Here is a 20,974-nt window from a genome sequence, read left to right as displayed (position 1 = left end):
CTTGACAACTACTACTGCTATTACTATTAATTATTTCTAGAGCACTACCAGACGTACAGAGTGCTGTACAGAGTCACAAAGGAGATAGTCCCTGCTTCAATGAGTTTACGATCTAAACAATCAAAACAGACAAACAGGATGCCAGGGTAGGAATTACAGTTAGAGAGGATAGTTTTAAACTGCTGGCTTGTTTGGTGAGCAGAGAGGAGTAGGTTTATGAGTCTCAAAAAGGTGGGTTTTCAGTCTACCTTTGAACAAGGGAATGGGCCTGATGGAAGACTCAGGTAGTTTATTCCCAAAAAGGGGGTGGAAATAAGGGTGCGTTTTATGGAGCGAATACCCAACCACAAACACACACACACGTTAACTTATTTAGCTCCGGCAGTCCTTCCCTTCAGCTCACTCCTGAAGCTGCAGCAGCGTGACAGCGGCGCAAAAAGCAGGTGCGAGCTTTTCGCACACCTGCCTTGTCCTGCACCGCTGCGTGAATGCCCCCTCCCCCCCCCCCCCTCTGGCATCGGTGCTCCCCTGGAGACAGCAGCAACTCACAAGTTGCATGGTAGCACTCCGGACAGGTTCGCATCTTCAGGGACGGGAACAAGTCACAGGAGGACCAATGGGGCAGCGCTACATTGTTGACTAGCGGAACGAACAGGAAGGGAGAGGTGGGCCTTTAATGGAATTGTCAGTCAGAATGCCACAACCAATAGTAGTGAAGGTTGTGATAGGATAGAACAACTGCAAGCCAATAGGTGTGTGTGCTGGAAGCTGTGGTGGTTCATCGCGGATAACTGCTGCTGTTTGGGACAGTATTTTGTGACTGGACAGCCTGAGGGGAAAGGGGGGTATTCAGCGACAGTAAACTTTAGGGGAGAGATCGCCACCAGCACGGAGGCCTGGAACAGGTAGGGAAATGTATATGTATGGTAAAACAGGAGCAAGAGGGTCCGGGAGAGAAACAGGAGCAAAGGAGGGAAGGGAAACAGGAGCAGTTCCCTCAGGGCAGGAAAAGACATAGAACTAATGGCATAACCATGGGTTGGCCCAGGCCCACCCAGCAGCAGCAACAGAACATCTCTGATCTAGTTGGATGGGACCCCAGGCCCTGCTAGCTAAAAACTCCAAACACCTCTTCCTCTTGCATATTTTTTAAAGTTTAGATCTTCACAAACAGCATGACTGTGCCCTGTCCCTGCCTACCACTAGACCACGAGAAGGGGGACAGGCCACAGCACAGAGCCTGGCAGGGAGAATTTGGTTCTGAATGTTTTTTTTCTTGTTTTCCTCCTCTAAATCTAGGGTGCGCCTTATGGTCAGGTGCGTCTTATGGAGCAAAAAATACGCTACACCAACAGTACTGAATTCTCATTTGTTATGGAATGTTTAACAGACTTTTTTTTTTTTTTTTAGAAAACAAGCATACAATAAGTGGCAATTTTATTGATGATTTAGATGAATTGGACAGTATATTTATAAAAATATGTTTGAATATTTTATGTAGTGAAAGGGAGTTTTTATTTTTTTAGGACTGATAATGATACTATGTTTTGAGAGGTTTTGTGCCATTAAGGAGTCATTTTACAAAGCCACGCTGGTGGTTTTATTGCACGCACCGGATTAGCACGCACTATAACGCGCACTAGCCGGAAATCTACCACCTGCACAAATGGAGGCTGTAGCGGCTAGCGCATGCGGCAATTTAGAACATGCTATTCCGCGCGTTAAGGCCCTAGCGTGACTTTGTAAAAGGAGCCCTAAATGGACTGCCTTTTTTTGTTTTGTACTGAGATCCTTTTCCTCCAGTTGACATTTGGCTGATGAGTTTTTAATATTGTGGAAAAACTGATTGTGATCCTAATTTGAGTTTATTTTCCCTCCACTTTCTATGCATTTCAGACATTAGAAGTTAATACATGTTTTCTGCCTGCAAGGCCACAAGTTCATGAATTGAGATTTTAGTGGGCCTGACGAGTCTCCTGCTATCCCTGCTCCTTGAGCTGCTTCAGTACTTTCTTTCCTACTTTATTCCTGCTCTATCCTTGGTTTTTCTCTTATGCCTGGTCCCAGAATCACAATTAATTCCTGCTCTGTCTGTGAGTCCTATTCCATGCCTATTCTTGCTCCATATCTGATTCCTGGTTTATGACTTGCTCAGCTCTGCCCTTTACCTAGCGTCTCCATCTTCTTTCTTGCCCAGGAAAAGTCCTGACATAATGATACCTGCATTAACTGCAAGTTGCATTCCCTTCCCCTTTCTCATTCCCTAACATGAATTTCCAAAATAGAAGGACAGTGTTATTTTAAAAACTACCAATTTAAGAAGGAAAGTACCCCTCTATTTAGGCATTATTTTATAAAGACATAGACATTTTTGTATGTTTATTAAATACTAGTGTCGTTATTGATGTTAATAAGCATAATTGGCACTAATTAACAGTTCCACATATAACTGACTTACAACACTTCTATAAAGTGAATAGCTAACTTTTCTCACATACAACTGCAAAGAGGACATTGGGCTAGATTCACTAACCTTCTGATCCATGTCCGATCTGTGTGCGATTGGAGGCAGGCTGACCGATTCACCAACCATCTTCATGCAAATGGAGGTGATCAGAGGCATGCCTCCAACCGACTGCATGGATTGGATTGAGTTGGGGAGAGCCCTGACAATAGTGACAGGAGAAGCAGCTTCCTTTCTCTGCTGTCAGGGCTCTGCCAGCTTTTTTTTTTCATTTATTTTTTAATAGGCCGCAAAATATCAGGCCTATAACAAAAAAAAGCCGGGATCCGGAAGGTTCGCCCCCCACATTTCGCCCCCAGCAATTCGCCCCTCACATTTCGCCCCCCACATTTCGCCCCCAGACACATTTCGCCCCCACACATTTCGCCCCCACACATTTCGCCCCCACACATTTCGCCCCCCGGATGTTTTGCCCCCACACATTTCGCCCCCGCACATTTCGCCCCTGAGCGTTGGATTATGACCCCCATCTTCTTTCTTCCTCCCTCCCCCCCCCAACGCGGGACCCTGTGGCACCATCAGCTCTTACTCCCTCTAACGCCGGCCCTGCAGCTCTGGACTTCCCCACACCTGCTATTCCCCCCCCTCCCCCCCCCCGATCACTATTATTTTAAATGTTATGGCAGCCGCGGCGCTGTATCCATCGGAGGAGACTTCTAACCTCGGCCTGCCCCGGAACTCTTCCTGCAACAGCAACTTCATGTTATGGCAGCCGCGGCGCTGTATCCATCGGAGGAGACTTCTAACCTCGGCCTGCCCCGGAACTCTTCCTGCAACAGCAACTTCATGTTCCTGCCTAGGCGGGTGGTGGCTGCAGGAAGAGTTCCGGGGCAGGCCGAGGTAGCGTTGGATTATGACCCCCATCTTCTTTCTTCCTCCCTCCCCCCCCCCAACACGGGACCCTGTGGCACCATCAGCTCTTACTCCCTCTAACGCCGGCCCTGCAGCTCCGGACTTCCCCACACCTCAGGCCGAGGTAGCGTTGGATTATGACCCCCATCTTTCTTCCTCCCTCCCCCCCCCCAACGCGGGACCCTGTGGCACCATCAGCTCTTACTCCCTCTAACGCCGGCCCTGCAGCTCCGGACTTCCCCACACCTCAGGCCGAGGTAGCGTTGGATTATGACCCCCATCTTCTTTCTTCCTCCCCCCCCCCCCCCCCCAACGCGGGACCCTGTGGCACCATCAGCTCTTACTCCCTCTAACGCCGGCCCTGCAGCTCCGGACTTCCCCACACCTCAGGCCGAGGTAGCGTTGGATTATGACCCCCATCTTCTTTCTTCCTCCCTCCCCCCCCCCCCAACGCGGGACCCTGTGGCACCATCAGCTCTTACTCCCTCTAACGCCGGCCCTGCAGCTCCGGACTTCCCCACACCTCAGGCCGAGGTAGCGTTGGATTATGACCCCCATCTTTCTTCCTCCCTCCCCCCCCCAACGCGGGACCCTGTGGCACCATCAGCTCTTACTCCCTCTAACGCCGGCCCTGCAGCTCCGGACTTCCCCCCACCTCAGGCCGAGGTAGCGTTGGATTATGACCCCCATCTTCTTTCTTCCTCCCTCCCCCCCCCCAACGCGGGACCCTGTGGCACCATCAGCTCTTACTCCCTCTAACGCCGGCCCTGCAGTTCCGGACTTCCCCACACCTCAGGCCGAGGTAGCGTTGGATTATGACCCCCATCTTTCTTCCTCCCTCCCCCCCCCAACGCAGGACCCTGTGGCACCATCAGCTCTTACTCCCTCTAACGCCGGCCCTGCAGCTCCGGACTTCCCCACACCTCAGGCCGAGGTAGCGTTGGATTATGACCCCCATCTTCTTTCTTCCTCCCTCCCCCCCCCCCCAACGCGGGACCCTGTGGCACCATCAGCTCTTACTCCCTCTAACGCCGGCCCTGCAGCTCCGGACTTCCCCCCACCTCAGGCCGAGGTAGCGTTGGATTATGACCCCCATCTTCTTTCTTCCTCCCCCCCCCCCCCCCAACGCGGGACCCTGTGGCACCATCAGCTCTTACTCCCTCTAACGCCGGCCCTGCAGCTCCGGACTTCCCCACACCTCAGGCCGAGGTAGCGTTGGATTATGACCCCCATCTTCTTTCTTCCTCCCTCCCCCCCCCCCAACGCGGGACCCTGTGGCACCATCAGCTCTTACTCCCTCTAACGCCGGCCCTGCAGCTCCGGACTTCCCCACACCTGCTCTCTCCCCCCCCCCCCCCCGATCACTATTATTTTAAATGTTATGGCAGCCACGGCGCTGTATCCATCGGAGGAGACTTCTAACCTCGGCCTGCCCCGGAACTCTTCCTGCAACAGCAACTTCATGGCCGAGGTTAGAAGTCTCCTCCGATGGATACAGCGCCGTGGCTGCCATAACATTTAAAATAATAGTGATCGGGGGGGGGGAGAGAGCAGGTGTGGGGAAGTCCGGAGCTGCAGGGCCGACATTAGAGGCAGTGAGAACAGCCAGCTGTGCACTTTGAATTTGTAGCCTGCCGTCGTGTCGGCAAAGAAATCGCCTGCGAGAGGAATAGTCTGACACTCAGGGGCGAAATGTGCGGGGGCGAAATGTGTGGGGGCGAAACATCCGGGGGGCGAAATGTGTGGGGGCGAAACATCCGGGGGGCGAAATGTGCAGGGGCGAAATGTGAGGGGCGAATTGCTGGGGGCGAAATGTGGGGGGCGAAACTTCCGTGAACCAAAAAAGCCTCCTCCCGTGCCGAACATCCACCCCGACCGGCACGGCACACCCCTCTGACCAACCCAGCCCACCCCTGGCCCGACCCGACCCCTCCATACCTAAAAGTTGGTTGCAGGAGGGGTGATCAGTCCCTCTTGCTCCTTAGGCCTCCAGTGGTGGGAATAGGAGGAACTGCAGTCCTGCTATTCCTTTTCCTCCACTCTGCCCGACACAATGCCGGCCTTAGGCCCCGCCCCATTGCATCATGTGATGCACAGGGAGGAGCCTAAGGCCCTGATTGGCTCAGGTACCTCAAGCTCCTCTCCCTTGGGAGGGGCCTGAGACGCCTGAGCCAATCAGGGGCTTCCTTAGGGCCGAGCAGTTAATGCAGGTATCATTATGTCAGGACTTTCCCTGGGCAAGAAAGAAGATGGAGAGGCTAGGTCAAGGGCAGAGCCAGTCTGCATCTAGAAGGAGCAGGAGAACTTTGCGGTTCCTCCTGTTCCCACCGCTGGAAGCCTATGGAGCAGGAGGGACTGAGCACCCCTCCTGCTCCCAATTTTTAGGTACAGGGGAGTGTCAGGTCAGGCAGGGGGTAGGCCAGGTTGAGCCAGAGGTGGGTCAGGCCAGGCCGGGGTGGTCAATTTTTGACTCTCCTGCTCTTTGCCGCCCTTCCCTGCAGTGCAGCCCCACTTTAAAAACACGGGTTCGCACTGCAGGAAAGGGTGGCAGAGAGCAGGAGAATCGGGGCAAGTAGAGAGCAGGTCGCGGCAGAGAGCAGGAGAGTCGTGGGAGGCAGAGAAAGTTGGGACAGGCAGAGAGTAGGTCTAGGCAGAGAGCAGGAGAGTCGGGGGAGCCAGAGAGAGTCAGGGCAGGCAGAGAGAGCCAGAGAGAGAAAAGTTGGGGCAGGCAGTACTCTGAGTAAAGTTTTTTTATACAAGCTACTGGTCCTCACCAGTTGCTTGTTCTTGATCGGGCCAGCCAGTCGGTGTGTCAGGGGAAAAGGATAGTGAATCGCGTCCTTCCTGCTTTGCATGACGATTCCCCTCATTTGCATGCACGAATCGGGATGGGATCGTTACACAGGTTAGTGAATCTGGTTGGAGGGATAACGGGTCGCAAAGGGCTCACAAACCGATCAGTACATGATCGGTTTGCTTTGTGAATCTAGCCCATTAACTTAAGAGGGGAATGGGTGATGTGGGAGTTGCATACTTTATAAAATACAGTGGTATCTTGGTTTACGAGCATAGTTTGTTCCAGAAGCATGCTCGTAAACCAAAATACTCGTATATCAAAGTGAGTTTCCCCATAGGAACTAAGGGAAACTCGCTTGATACGTTCCCACCCACCCCCACCCCCCGAGGTCAGCAGCGCTGCTCTACCCCCACCGAGAACTGGCATTGCTCCCCCCGAAGGCCCCCCCCTGCGGGATCCATCACCCTCCCCCGCTCGCGTCGCCCCCCCCTCCCCCCGCCACGATCTGAAATTACCCAGACCCACCTGAACACGCTTCTTACTTCCATCTACCCACCGGCACCGGCACCGGCAAGTCCTGTGCGTTGGTGCCGGTGCCCGAAGATCTGCCTCCTCTTCTTTGCTGGGCCTTGAGCATCTGCGCATGCTCAAGGCCTGCAAGTTCACGCTCTCTATGAGATTCTCCGAGATTCTTGGAGATAGCGTGAACTCGCAGGCCTTGAGCATGCGCAGATGCTCAAGGCCCAGCAAAGAAGAGGAGGCAGATCTTTGGGCACCGGCACCAATGCACAGGACATGCTGGTGCCGGTGCCAGTGGCCAGATGGAAGTAAGAAGCGTGTTCGGGTGGGTCTGGGGGATTTCAGATCGCGGCGGCGGGGGGGGGAGGTGTGTGATGCGAGCAGGGTTGCCAGATTGCAGGGGGGGAGGGTGCCGGATTGCGGGGGGCGCTGCGAACAAATTGAGGCAAGCTCAGTTTCTGAGGCGCCGATTTTACGAATGTTTTTCTTGTCTTGCAAAACACTCGCAAACCGGTGCACTCGTAAACCGAGGTACCACTGTACTTGCTTTTAAGCATGCAATTGTCACATTTAGATACTACTTTTTACACCAGCCATAGATATAGAATAAGCAGTTGTGCCAATGGAAGATTAGGTTTTTACCTTCAATAATCTTCTTTCTGTTAGTCCTTGTAGGACCTGGAGTAGAAGAAATCCAACACTTTTCTAAGCAGATGCTCCTCCCCCTTAGACTGAGAGCTCGAGCCATATCCAGTTGAATCTCAAAGCCAAGCAACATACCTGAACAAATTCATGACAAGGGGAGTACGGAGGAAGATCTCCAGCAGCATAAACAATTTCTGAACTAGTCTACTTGCAAAACATGAACAAGTAATAAACAGGCACAAAAGCGACTCAGAAAAACATTGAGAGACAGCAGCTATGACTATGTGCACTGTTTCTATGCGGAAATGAAGAATCTGCAAGGACCAATTTTAGATCCAGAATGGGTTTCCAGTCCTCCAATCCTTTCTTTGGCATGATGCAGTATAAGGAGTATCTGCCAAAGCCCAATTTGTGTTCTGGAATGGGTTCTATCGCTCTGATGTCTAAGAGGCACTGCAGGGTAGCACGGACCTTGGACTCCTTTTCCAGGTGACCTGCGGGAGAGTCATGAAACAAATCCAGAGGCAGGCAAAAGAAGTCTGTGCCCCTCCAGAATGATGTCCTCCAGCACCCATTGATCCGAGGAAATGCGAGTCCACTCCTGGTAAAACTGAAAAAGTCGGCCTCTGATATGAGGAAGCACGGCCTGACCCCTGGCATCACTGGGGCTTTTAAGGAGCAGTAGCTGCTCAGAAATCTGAGGCCCGAGGAAACCTGGAACTGGTACTGTTGTAATGAGAGTGATAGCCCTGGGAATATCTCTGGGAGGAAGATCCTGCAGATCCCTGATGAAACCCGTGGGAGGAACAAAAATTACTATGGTCCCCTCCTGAAGTCCGGTGAGACTTGTTCACAGGGAGAGACTTAGTGCGGCGCTCAGCAACACTGGTCATGAGGTCATTCAGACCTTTACCAAATAGAATCTGGCCCTTGAAAGGAAGTCTGCTTAAAATGGCCTTGGAGGCAGCATCCCCAGCCCAATGACGGATACAAAGAGTCTGGTGTACAGACATAGCATAAGCAGAGACCTTACTAAGAACTCGAATGAGATCATAAAGGGTGTCCGCTACATAATCCACACCATCCATCACCAGCGGGGGACAGGCATGCACCTCCACAGAGGATACACTATTTAATCTTGTATGACAGGTACGCACCATAAAGGAAGCGGCCACCGTCGCTTTGATACCTACAGAAGTCACTTCAAAAAGCTTTTCAACATAATGTCCACTCTGTGATCCTGAGAAACTTTAAACATCAATCCCCTATTGCTAGGAAAGGCCGTGTGCCGGATAACCAGCACCATGGCGGAATCTACCTTAGGCTCTTCAAAAACCTGCTGAAAATTAGGAGCCACTATGTTTCCACTATAAGCAGGGACAATGTAACTAAGAGTCAGAAAAAGCACTATGCTATAAACAAAACAGACTGACTCTGTAACAGTAACACAACCCCAGAGGAGGACTCGTTATACAAAAAGTTAAGCTCAGAGATATAAAACTCTGAAGAGGGAGAGGTAACCCCCTCTTAGGGAAAGAGTTTATCTTCCAATCATTGCTTCATAATTGTGACAAACGAGCCCAACTCCAAGGTATAAAAGTTTTGACTGTGTATATATCTCAATGTGGATGCAATATGCATTCAACAGGCGTTCAAAAATAGATAAATATTCTGCATTCAGGTAAGCACTAGAATTTTCAGCATTCATATGATTAATTCTCAAAAGTACTTATCAGGGTCTCGACGCGGCCCCGTTTCGGTGTCTACTTCAGGAGACCCCGTCTGACAAAGTTGAATTTTGCAAAGAGTAATAGTCATAAGAAATTCAAACACACCGAAACGGGGCCGCGTCGAGACCCTGATAAGTACTTTTGAGAATTAATCATATGAATGCTGAAAATTCTAGTGCTTACCTGAATGCAGAATATTTATCTATTTTTGAACGCCTGTTGAATGCATATTGCATCCACATTGAGATATATACACAGTCAAAACTTTTATACCTTGGAGTTGGGCTCGTTTGTCACAATTATGAAGCAATGATTGGAAGATAAACTCTTTCCCTAAGAGGGGGTTACCTCTCCCTCTTCAGAGTTTTATATCTCTGAGCTTAACTTTTTGTATAACGAGTCCTCCTCTGGGGTTGTGTTACTGTTAAGAGTCAGTCTGTTTTGTTTATAGAAAATTAGGAGCCAGCAGATAAAGCTTAGAGATAGCTTTAGAGACCAGAAAGAGCTTTCTGGGGTATCTCATTGTTCCGTAACCAGACCAAGAAACTGCTGATGGGATGGAAGAAAGGAAAACAGCACATTAGAGTGGTTCATGACAGAAACCCGAGATGTGAAAGATGGAGATTCCAACCTGAGCTCTTTCAGAACATCAGCAATAAAAAGGTGGACGGAGCCATGCTTAAAAAGTCTGTAGATAGAAGGGTCATCACCCAAATCCGGACTCTCAGGGCGGCCGAGGTGATTAGTCCCGGCAAGGGTATCAGTCAGATCCAATATAGAAGCAGCGTCAGGAGAGAGAAGAGGCATAACATCTGAATGGCAACTACTGCAATCGAGGTCTGCCACAGCCGGATGAGAGGGCTCCCAAACAGGAATCTCCAACACCGGTGTAACCAGCCAAGAAAGACCTGACACACCCACCGGCTGCGTCAAACGAGTGGGGTCTGAAGAATATGCTTTCTAGAGGAGCCAAAAAAAGTCCAGTGAAAAGTCACACCCTGCATCCACAGCAGGACTCTGTTGAGGCACATACACTGTGCAAAAAGAGTCCCCAGACTCAGAATGCAGGCGTTCTGTGGCAGACTCCAAAATGGCCTCTGGGCAAGATTTTTTTCTAAGTCATGGACCCAGGCTGGCTCCCCAGCCCCTAAAGTACCCAGAGGATACAAAGTCCAAAGCTCCCTCCCCCTCCCCCAGTGCACCACAGTAAGCGGGACACAGTTACTGATCCGGTGCAATCAATGCACACATTTAACAGAATAGGGGCTGAGGAGTCCATCCCAAATGATTTTTTTTATCAAATCGAGAGGTTTTGAGGCAGAAATAAAAGAAAAAAAAGATCGTTCAAAATCCCAGATGGCCGCTGCCAGCAAATTCACCCCCAAAATGGCAAAAATAAACAAAATTTGAAAATAAAAAATAGTGATTTGGGGTCTGGGGAGGTTGGGGACATGAACCCTACCCTCAGAAACTATGAAGATTGATTTTAAAACCATTTAAAAAGCCACCCCTGAAGTTCCCATAGGAAAAAGTGGCGGGTTATTCACAATTCTGCAGTGACAGTCTGTCAGCTTTCACACAGCAGTTTAATGGAGGGAAAAGATTTTCTGCCTCAGAATAGTCCCAAATTGACCAGGCTTGAAGATCTTCGGACTGCCAGTCGGCTGAATCTCGACTGTAACCTCCACCCCCTCGAATCCTCACCATGTGATCGGGGACAGGAAACGCAGCCTGCACCCTGAAACCTGGGGGGTTTCACTCTGGACACATAGAGCCTCTTAAACCCTGACAAGGTCAGTAGGTAAGCAAACTTCCAGAAGAATGGACCCCCAAGTCTCAGAATGGTGCACACAGCAGGTTAGCTCCATAAAGCAGCAGCCAGTTCCATAGGACTGCATACTTTCCTCTGACAGGGGACCTCAAAGCACCGAAGACACACACAAAAAAACCCCAAACGAACTTTAAGTGAAAAAATAAGAAAAGAAAGCAGAGCAATTCAAAAGACTTCTGCACGGATTGCTTGCAGAAATTGAAACTGGATGCTCTCAATCTAAGGGGGAGGAGCATGTGATCAGAAAGGTGTTGGATTTCTGCAACTCCTAGAGAGCGAGTTGGGATTGAACACCTAGTGAATGGAATCCGAAAGAGATGTAGCAGAAAAGTTGGATGTGTTACTATGGACTTATGCTAGCCCTCTGTAACAGATTTGCCACACAAATGTGCTGTTATGGAATACTAGGGTAGTACCCAAGTTTTTTTTATGCTTGAGTACCTGATTGTAAAACCGCTTAGATATCCTTGATAGGCGGTATATAAAAATCCTAATAAAACTTGAAACTTGAAACTTAATTTTTTGTTCCCTTTATTGAATTGATCCTAAGGCCCAGATACTCTATAGAGCGCAAATATCAGTGGCTGCCTAAAAAGCGGCCACCGATTGAATGTCAATCACACAACAGCGCCATATAGAGAATCATACCTTTACGGAAGATAGGTGCCAACATTTTTGGTGCCTTTGTTGTGAATTGCACCTACGTAGGCGATTTAGGCTGCTTAACACCTCTTCCGGCATTAGCCACACCCATAGAGGCATTAGGCAGCCTAAAGCTGTGCAATTCCAGTGCTGATATTTTAGACGCCTTGAAACTCAGTTAAAAACATTGTTTGAAAGGCATTTTTAACTGAGTTTGGGTGCCTACCAGTGCCTATAAAAGTGTATTGGAAGAAGCAACATAAAGTATATGTTCAGAAATGCAGGGGCAGGTGGTGTTCTCGAAGCTTTACTTACTAGACTGACGTACAACAATATTGTTGGAGACTGCCGTTCCCCGATCATTTCTTGCAGTACACTGATATTCTCCTTCATATGTTTCTGCCTTCCCACCATTCAAGATGTTTATGACCAACGTTCCTGAGTCTGACATCATTTTTACCTGTGGATCTTTATCTATATCGAAATGAGTCCCGTTACGTGTCCAGGAAAAGCTAACAAATTACACAGACACACACAAAAAAAAAGAAAACCGATGAAACTGTTTCCAAAGGAAATAACAACAAAATTGGCTCTAGTTATCTAAAATTCATAGGAATAATAACAGACGGGAAAATATCTAAACATTCATATTAATATCAAAGAATAATTGTGCAAAGGCATGGATAAACATTACAGAAATCATGCTATTATTTTTTTTAAATATACATATGATTGAACATAATTGGGGCGATATTCAATTTAACCAGCCAGAAATGGCTCCTGGCTGAATAAGGAAGGCCTCCTTTTATCAGGCTGCATTAGGGGTTTGTTTGTTTTTTTTATCACAGGCAGCTGCGGTAAAATCTATGACACTCATGGGATTTCTATGAGTGTTGCTGCTTTTACCACAGCGGCCCACCCTAATGCAGCTTGATACAAGGAAGTGGCGGTTGGAAAATACTGCAAATTACTGAGGCCACGATTTGCGAACCACAAATTTGCAGGGGTTTACTGTAAATAATATCACAACTTTTAAGCAGCCTGGAATTTCTTCAGGGACCACTACAGAAATAGTCTTTTCAATTCACTAGTGGATAAATGTCGCCTTTTACCAAACCGAGGTATAATTTTTTACTGTGAGCTGGCGAGGCAGATGCTCCGACACTCATTCAATTCCCATGAGCTTTGGAGCATTTACCTTGCTGGCCTGTGGTAAGAAGCTCTACCGTGGTTCAGTAAAAACCAGCAAGAATCTATATATATATAAAATCGGAGGTATGTATGTGTGTATGTATGTATGTGTGTGTGTGTGTATGTGCCGTGATCACGCAAAAACGGCTTGACCGATTTGAACGAAACTTGGTATGCAGATCCCTCACTACCTGGGATGATATGTTCTGGGGGTCTCGCGGCCCACCTGCACACGTGGGCGGAGCTACAAACAGAACATCAGATTTCACCCATTCATGTCAATGGAAAAAATGTAAAAAGCTGCCATTCTCACAGTAATTCAAAAACGGCTTGACCGATTTGAACGAACCTTGGTATGCAGATCCCTCACTACCTGGTGTGATATGTTCTGGGGGTCTCGCAGCCCACCTGCACACATGGGCGGAGCTACAAATAGAAAATCAGATTTCACCCATTCATGTCAATGGAAAAAATGTAAAAAGCTGCCATTCTCACAGTAATTCCAACTACCTGGGGTGATATGTTCTGGGAGTCTCGCGGCCCACCTGCACACGTGGGCGGAGCTACAAACAGAACATCAGATTTCACCCATTCATGTCAATGGAAAAAATGTAAAAAACTGCCATTCTCACAGTAATTCCAACTACCTGGGGTGATATGTTCTGGGGGTCTCGCGGCCCACCTGCACATGTGGGCGGAGCTACAAACAGAACATCAGATTTCACCCATTCATGTCAATGGAAAAAAAGTAAAAAGCTGCCATTCTCGCAGTAATTCAAAAACGGCTTGACCGATTTGAACGAAACTTGGTATGCAGATCCCTCACTACCTGGGGTGATATGTTCTGGGGGTCTCCCGGCCCAACTGCACACGTGGGCGGAGCTACAAACAGAAAATCAGATTTCACCCATTCATGTCAATGGAAAAAATGTAAAAAGCTGCCATTCTCACTGTAATTCAAAAACGGCTTGACCGATTTGAACGAAACTTTGTATGCAGATCCCTCACTACCTGGGATGATATGTTCTGGGGGTCTCTCAGCCCACAACTCTATGTTGCTTGCTCAAGGGTGGGTTCATCCAACAATTTATATGTTCTTGCTCCTGGAGGTGAAACTAAAAATGTTGTTTCTAATCACGTTTTGCGTTAGTTGTATTGTATTCATTTTGTCAAATATTTCACATTATAATTTAAATATTGTACTTTTTATTAAGCTGTAAAAAAATAATTTCATTCACCACTATAAAGTATCTTTATTTGAATCCATTTACAGTGTTATTGCTATAATTAAATACCCGTGCAACGCCGGGGCATCAGCTAGTGAGCTATAAGAAAGTCAGCATTTTGACACAAAAATACAAAGGCAGCTATTTCAAATACTTTATTGTCTATATGACAGAATATCACTGACCTGGGGGGAGGTTTTCCTTTTGCTTCACATTGAATGACAATATTTTCTCGCGGGTCCACAATGTAGTTTTTAGGAGACTGGTGTGTGATAGTTGGAGGTTGCACCACTTCATTATGTGCAAAAAAAAAAAAATGTAAATACAATCAGAGCTTTTCAGGTACTAGCAAACCAAAAATGCATTTTGCCAAGCAATAAAGAGCACAAATTTTGCATTTGAAAATTCTCAATATTGAATTTCAAAAGTCAAAGAAACTTTTGCACAAGAGGTCTGAATAGTTAAACTTAAGCCCCATTCTTTTACTACGCGTAGCATGGGTTTTAGCACCGGCAGTGGCGGTAACTGCTCTGATGCTCAGAGGAATTATATGAGCTTCGAAGCAGTTACCGCTGTTGCCAGCGCTAAAACCCTTGCTACGCATTAGTAAAAGAAGGGATTGGCCCTTAAGCTCTAATCAAAAAACAATCCTAAACATGGATAATTTATTTTAAGCATACTTGTGAGGGCCCATTTTACATAGAACTTTGAGAACCGCATGAAGACATCCAGGTCAGAGCATCCTTAGTTCTGATGCTATTTTACAAATGTCTCTACTGAATGTGAAGCCCTTTGTTAAATACTAATAAGGATATGCAGGAATACTTGTGTATTTGCCTCCACATGTGCTGGGAGCAGCCATTTTACAAATATGTATGTGGAAAAACTCAAGTGCATTGAACCTGGAAGCTTCTATGTGGAAGTGTTGTCACTTCCATGTGGAAGTAGAAGTGATTACTCATCAATTTCCACAAATAAATGAAGACATTTTTCCATGTAGTCATTCCATTTTACAAATTTTAGATGTGTTAAGTACTGCCATTTATTTATTTTAAAAATTTACATCCCGCCTAAAATATCTAGGCAGTTTTCAATCAAAATTCACAATCTTTTTTAAAAAAATATTAAAGCATTAGTACTATGAGGCTACCATGAGAGGATGAAGAAGCCATTTTGAAGATAAGCTGCTAGAAGCAAGAACAAGTGGAGTCTGGTCCTGCCACCACCACTCCAAATGGACTAATAGGAATCTAAGGTAAGACTGGGAGGGCCTATCCATTCAGTTGAGGCTGGGAGTTGTTCCAGAGAGAGGGGTTCCGAATGTTGCAGGCTAGTGGGAGAGGAAAGGAAAAAGGGAGGAGCACTTGATTTGGAGTTGGAAGCGTGCTTGGAGGGCTCCAGATAGCTTTTGCTTAGTAATGCAGGTGCTGGCACCTGCATAGCTAAGTGGTCAATTTAGAATAGTTTTTGACAGCTACACAGCTATATTGGTGCCAGCACTGAATACTGTTTGTACCTGCATAAATATTGGCTCCTCCCCAACACTGACTTCAGAGAGCTTTTACATAGGGCTCCTTTTATCAAGCCGCGCTAGCGGGATTAACGCGCGCAACGTTTCATCACATGTTAACCCCCGTGATGGCCTAAAAATTACCACCTGCTGAAGGGAGGCATTAGCGGCTAGCGCAGCCGGCGGTTTAGCACGCGGCATTACGCGCATTAAACCGCTAGCGCGGCTTGATAAAAGGAGCCCATAGTTATGTGGGTACAGGCTGATATTCAGGCTGTTTTACACAGGACTTGGTTAAATTTCATACAGAACCTGCATAAGCTCCAGTAGCAGGATAATTAGCCCCCAATATTCAGTTTCGGGGAGTGCACATGGTCCAGCATCAAATATCTGGGGATAATTTAGTAGGTCACAGCCAGCATTTAAAAAACATTGGCTGCTGCAAATTGAATATTACTCACTGTGTAACTTAACATGAGGCATTATCCCTTCAATCTGTATAGGGACACCCAAATATAAGCACCATTTGTGTAATTTTTATTGTGTAATTACATGCTAAAATAGCTTAGTGTGTAATTGCAAAGGGGTGTTCACGACAGAGGGGTAATGGCCTTTTCATAGGTATGTTCAACATTTACATGGGCAGCTTACAGAATACTTTAAGTTATAGATATTTATTCCTGTTCTAGGTCAGGGTTAAATGTCTACACCTGCAATATACGTATGATTTCTGCCACTTATACTAGTATTTTATAAAAAGAAATATGCACCCATGTCTTTATAACATTGACTTAAAATAGGCATCTGAAAATATACTTATACTAGGTGCTTCCTTTCAAAATTATTCCAGTATGCCATTTCATAGGAATTGTTTTTGACAGGTGAGGAAAGGCCTCTGTCCCCCAAGGCCCTGGGTTGTGGGATTGTATTATTTTTAAGACTTGTATATATAGATAGGAATTGGAAGGTTAGGATTATTTGTATCATTTTGTGTTTAGCATGTTGCCCCTGGAAGCGTGTTTAGCAATGTTGCCCCTGGAAGCGGTGAAAGCCGCTAACCATTCACATCTAGGGAAAAATATAGAGAGTGAAGTCTTGCGGATTAAGGGAAAGTTTACTTTGTTGTTTTGTTTTCTGAGTGAAGGTGCTAGAATGGAAAATAAAAACTAGCAGAACGGATAGTGTGCAGGAAATCCTTTGAATAAGCATGATCTATTTTATTAAATGATATTCAGTTGTTAACTGTAAATTATACAAGAGAAAAAAACATCATATCCTGGTAGTATAATCTTGGTTTGTATATAGCTGTATATATGTACTTACAATATTAGTGCATTCTGGGGATGGAGTTAGCACTTGGTTGGTTAAGTTCTGGAAATCAGAACTCAATTGGCCAGGTTAACAGCATAATTAGAACTACAAAAAGTCAGGCTTCATATGGTAACCCATATCTGGTTAAGTGCTGAATGTTGCACTTAACCAGCTACGTTAAGCCAGCTCTGCAAACCCAGAAATTCAATTCTAGTGTCTGGACATGGCCGGCATTGAATTTCTGGGTTTAGCACCAAAGGCTGTCAGCAAAATGTTGAATATCGGGCTGCAAATGAGTGAAATCAATCAATCGATAAACATTCCTTCCCTCTTCCACTCAAACTATGGCTACATGCACATCACATGAAACTGGGTACAATCTTCCAGTGAGTCTACTATTTACATATACCGTATTTCCCCAAATATAGGCCATGGCCTATATATGGGTTTTACAAATCCATGTATGGGGCATGGACTAGTTAAATGGGGCAGCCTATGCAGCAATTCTAAATCATCCCCCCACCCCAGTACCTTTTTCAATCATCCTCCCTTCACCTGTACCTTTTTTGGAGCCCCCTCGCTGGACGGCGGATGGCGCATGGCTCGAATCTCCAGTGGTGCAGGGCAAGCAGCCGCAACCTCTTCAGCATCCGGCCTGCACCCGCACCGCTTGCTGAGTGGCTGACTTCAGTTCTCATGAGTCCCGTGAGTCTCAAGAGTCCCGCGAGAGCTGACGTTGGCCATTCTGCAAGCGGTGTGGGGGCAGGCCGGATGCCAAAATGATCGCGGCTGCCTGCCCTGCACCTCTGGAGACCCAAGCCACGTGCCGTCCAGCGAGGGGGCTCCAACAAAGGTACGGGGGGAGAGGGGATAATTGAAAAAGGCAAGGGAGGTACTGAAAGATAAGCTGCAACTAATACCATGGGGCGTCTTATCTTCTGTTTTTTAAACATAGGCTGCCCTTTTCTGCAGCCTATACATGGGGGTGGCCTATGCAGAGGGGCGGCCTATATGCGGGGAAATATGGTATATACCCGCCATTCTCCACACCCAGAAAACATTTCATAAAATCTATACTCCCCTTTTAAGGTAATATTTTTCATAGAGAACAAACAAGATGCTTTACTCATTTATGTTTATCAAGTTAAAAAAAAAAAAAAATCCCACTTCTTTCCAACACTGCATGCATTAGAGGTTAGCCACAGCAAACACATTTTGACACTTTTAGCCAGAAAAATCAATAAAGCACACAGAATATTTTTCAGTAGTACTAACTGATTGGCAGAAACTTACATTCATCAAGTAGTTTTGCTTTACCCCCCATCAAAATCAGCAGGTGAACAGGCAGAGATGAAAGAAAATTAATTGTTAGTAAGAAGAAAACCTGGATGCCAGATATAGTATGAGTTAATAGAAATGTATAGAGAGGAATGTACACAGAGAAAGATATTAGATGCAGAGCTACTGAGCAGGAAACAAATCCAAATTAATGGAATGCATCGCAGCCAAGCTGCAGCTCATGATCATATCAATCATCAAAAAATATGTTGGGGGCTGACAATTAATTACTCTTATAAAGATAAGAGTGTCACTTTCTTTGGTTCACACATCATATTGAACATGTATATATGTCAGGCTTGAAAAATATATTTAATTTTCATTAACTGGCAGATTGTAACATCAATAAAAGCCTTTGGGGCTCATAATCAAAAGAGAAAAACATCCAAAAACCGGCCTAAATCGGCACTTGGACGAACATTTCTCTAAAACATCCAAGTCCGAAAATCAAACCGGGCTTTGGATGTATTTCTAAACGACTTAGGCCTTCATAGAGCCGCTCAACATCCAAAGCTAAATGGGGCGTTTCGGGAGGCGTGTCGAGGGCAGGAGTTGGGCGGGACGTGGGCCGGCTTAGACTTAGTTGTACAGCATGTATAACCAAAAGTTAAACAACAGAGCCTAGAGGAAACTTGGACGTTTTGACTTAGACCATCTAAAACATGATCTAAGTCACTAAAACCCACCTAAACTCGCCAGATAATCACTGAAAACACATAACACAGACCCCCACACACTACCCCAGTGATCACTAACACCCCCCCACCAGAATAAAAATTTTAATCATAACTTGAAATTTCAGCCTCCAGACCATCATCACCTGGCTGCCTAGCATAGGAAAGCCTAGTCGTCCAGCCCAGAGGCAACTTAAGTCGTCTTGGGGGTGGGTTAGGGACCCATAGAGAGATGGACCCATGCCCATAAGCTCCTGTAATCACTGCATTGTTACTGAAACATGTGCACTCCCCTATACACCCCCAAAACCCTTTTTACTGGCATATAAGTGGCTCCTGCATCCATAAGGGCTATAGGGGTGGTAGATAAGTGGGTCTAGGGGATTCTGAAGGTGGTTTGGGGGTTACTGTGACCTAAAGGGAGTTGTAGTGAGGAGAAGCCATGGCACCCTGTTTGTGAAGTTCACAGCAGTGCCCTGTACGGTACCCCACTATTTAGGTGCCCTGTCTGGGTATTCTGTCAATCACTTTGCACACCCCTCCCACGTCCAACAGGGCTTGTTCTAGACATTTTTGACTTGGACAGACATTTGTACGAAAATGGACAATAAAGATAGACGTTTTAGATCAGATCAGCAGGATGTATAATTTGGACGATTTTCAAAAGTCAAAAGAAGTTGGACGTCTCTTTTGAAAATGTCACTTAAGCACTTTTTGACTTTGGACGACTTGCGAAATGGACGTAAACGGACTTAGACATCCCTTTTGATTATGCCCCTCCACATATATAGGCCACAAGCTGTAATATATACCATGATAGTACTTTGAACATTAAAGATGAATACAGAATTTTTACTGTGAAAAGCAGTGGCGTAGCGAGGGTGAGAGGCGCACCCCGCCCGCCCTCTTCTCCACCCCCCACCTCCACCTCCCCCCACCTTCCCCGCCCCCTTCTGCCATGCGTGTGCCACTTCCCTCCCCTTGTATCTCTGTAACATTCCTGGCACGAGCAGCAACCCCCAAGCTGCTGTTGCGCCAGTGTCAGCTGTTCCTCTGTCACTTCCTATGTGCGGGTCCAGGAAGTGACATCAAAGGAAGAGCCAATGCTGGCGTGACAGCAGGTTGGAGATTGCTGCTCGTGCCAGGAACTTTACAGAGGTACAGGGGAAGGGAAGCAGCGTGTACGCATGGCAGTGGGGGGGGGGAGGAGTGGGGGGTAGAGAGGCAGATGGCATCCTGGGTGGATCCCTCCCCTTATTACATCACTTGTGTAAAGATGCCTACAGTTTGAATTAACATTCCTAACACTGGTGCTTTCCAACTCAGTCTTAAAGACACACCCAGCCAGTTTGTTTTTTTTAAGATATCCACAGTGGATATGCATGAGATAGATTTGCATACACTGTGCCAGTCATACACAAATCTACCTCATGCATATTCATTTAGCATATCACTAAAACCTGACTGGTTGTTAAATCCCCCCTGAATTACGAAGGGTGTTCAATAATTTATCTACCTGAGTATGAAAGAAAGCAGCAAGCGTATTGAAACAAGCCTGTGCATGCTATGACATGTGTCAAGGTTACTCATGCACAGTTACGGGTCAGTGTGAGTCTAACATTCCAAATAACGCACATAATTTTATAGAATACACTTAAAAATTCTAATTAGTGCCAATAATTGCTTGTTAATTTGTAATCATTGACATTGGTTTGTTAAACAATTAATTTGAGTATGCAGATCTACAAAGTGCACAGATTTGCATGTGCAACTTTGGGCGCAGTACATAGAATTGGAGGGGTAAGTTATAAAATAAACAAATTTACATGTGCATTTGAATAAGCTAGGTGCAGACATTTACACCTGCTCCAGAGCAAGTGTAAATATTCACACCTGCAAGGTAGACATAATTTCTGCTGCCAATGCAAGCATTTGATACAGATGCATAGGTACCTATGGGGTTTATTTTCAAAGCACTTAGACACACACCTTACTATAGATTTATGTGGTACTTTGTGTGTCTAAGTGCTTTAATAGTGAATTTCTATGTGTGCTTATAAAATAGTGCCTAAGTAGGTTTCTACTTTCCCTCATCAATCAAGCATCCTGTGCACTTACCATTTACTTAAGTACAGTGCTGGTCAAATTATTATGGATTTTGTCAATGCCGAGAGTTTTCTGACA

The 20,974-nt window shown here is 46.4% G+C and overlaps 1 protein-coding gene across 12 annotated transcripts in view; it reads right to left on the bottom strand.

Moving 5' to 3' along the window:
- NRCAM (neuronal cell adhesion molecule) overlaps positions 1-20,974 on the bottom strand; it is a 391,220-nt gene that overhangs the window by 194,289 nt on the left and 175,957 nt on the right. For 9 of the 12 annotated variants that reach the window (XR_004540624.1, XM_033958216.1, XM_033958225.1 and 6 more), the window contains 3 exons: positions 18,072-18,089; positions 14,143-14,248; positions 11,856-12,052 (listed from right to left, as the gene is read on the bottom strand). Coding sequence is in view for 11 of the 12 variants with exons in the window: in XM_033958216.1 (XP_033814107.1) it covers positions 11,856-12,052; positions 14,143-14,248; positions 18,072-18,089 (321 nt within the window). In the remaining variant the exon portion in view is untranslated. The remainder of the gene's footprint in view (positions 1-11,855; positions 12,053-14,142; positions 14,249-18,071; positions 18,090-20,974) is intronic. The other 3 variants (XM_033958218.1, XM_033958224.1, XM_033958226.1) reach the window with 1 other exon arrangement.

This window comes from Geotrypetes seraphini, chromosome 9 (genome assembly GCF_902459505.1).
Source record: "Geotrypetes seraphini chromosome 9, aGeoSer1.1, whole genome shotgun sequence".
Taxonomy (NCBI): domain Eukaryota; kingdom Metazoa; phylum Chordata; class Amphibia; order Gymnophiona; family Dermophiidae; genus Geotrypetes; species Geotrypetes seraphini.
The sequence above is the reverse complement of the archived record's forward strand: the minus strand, read 5'-3'. Positions and strand labels throughout refer to the sequence as shown.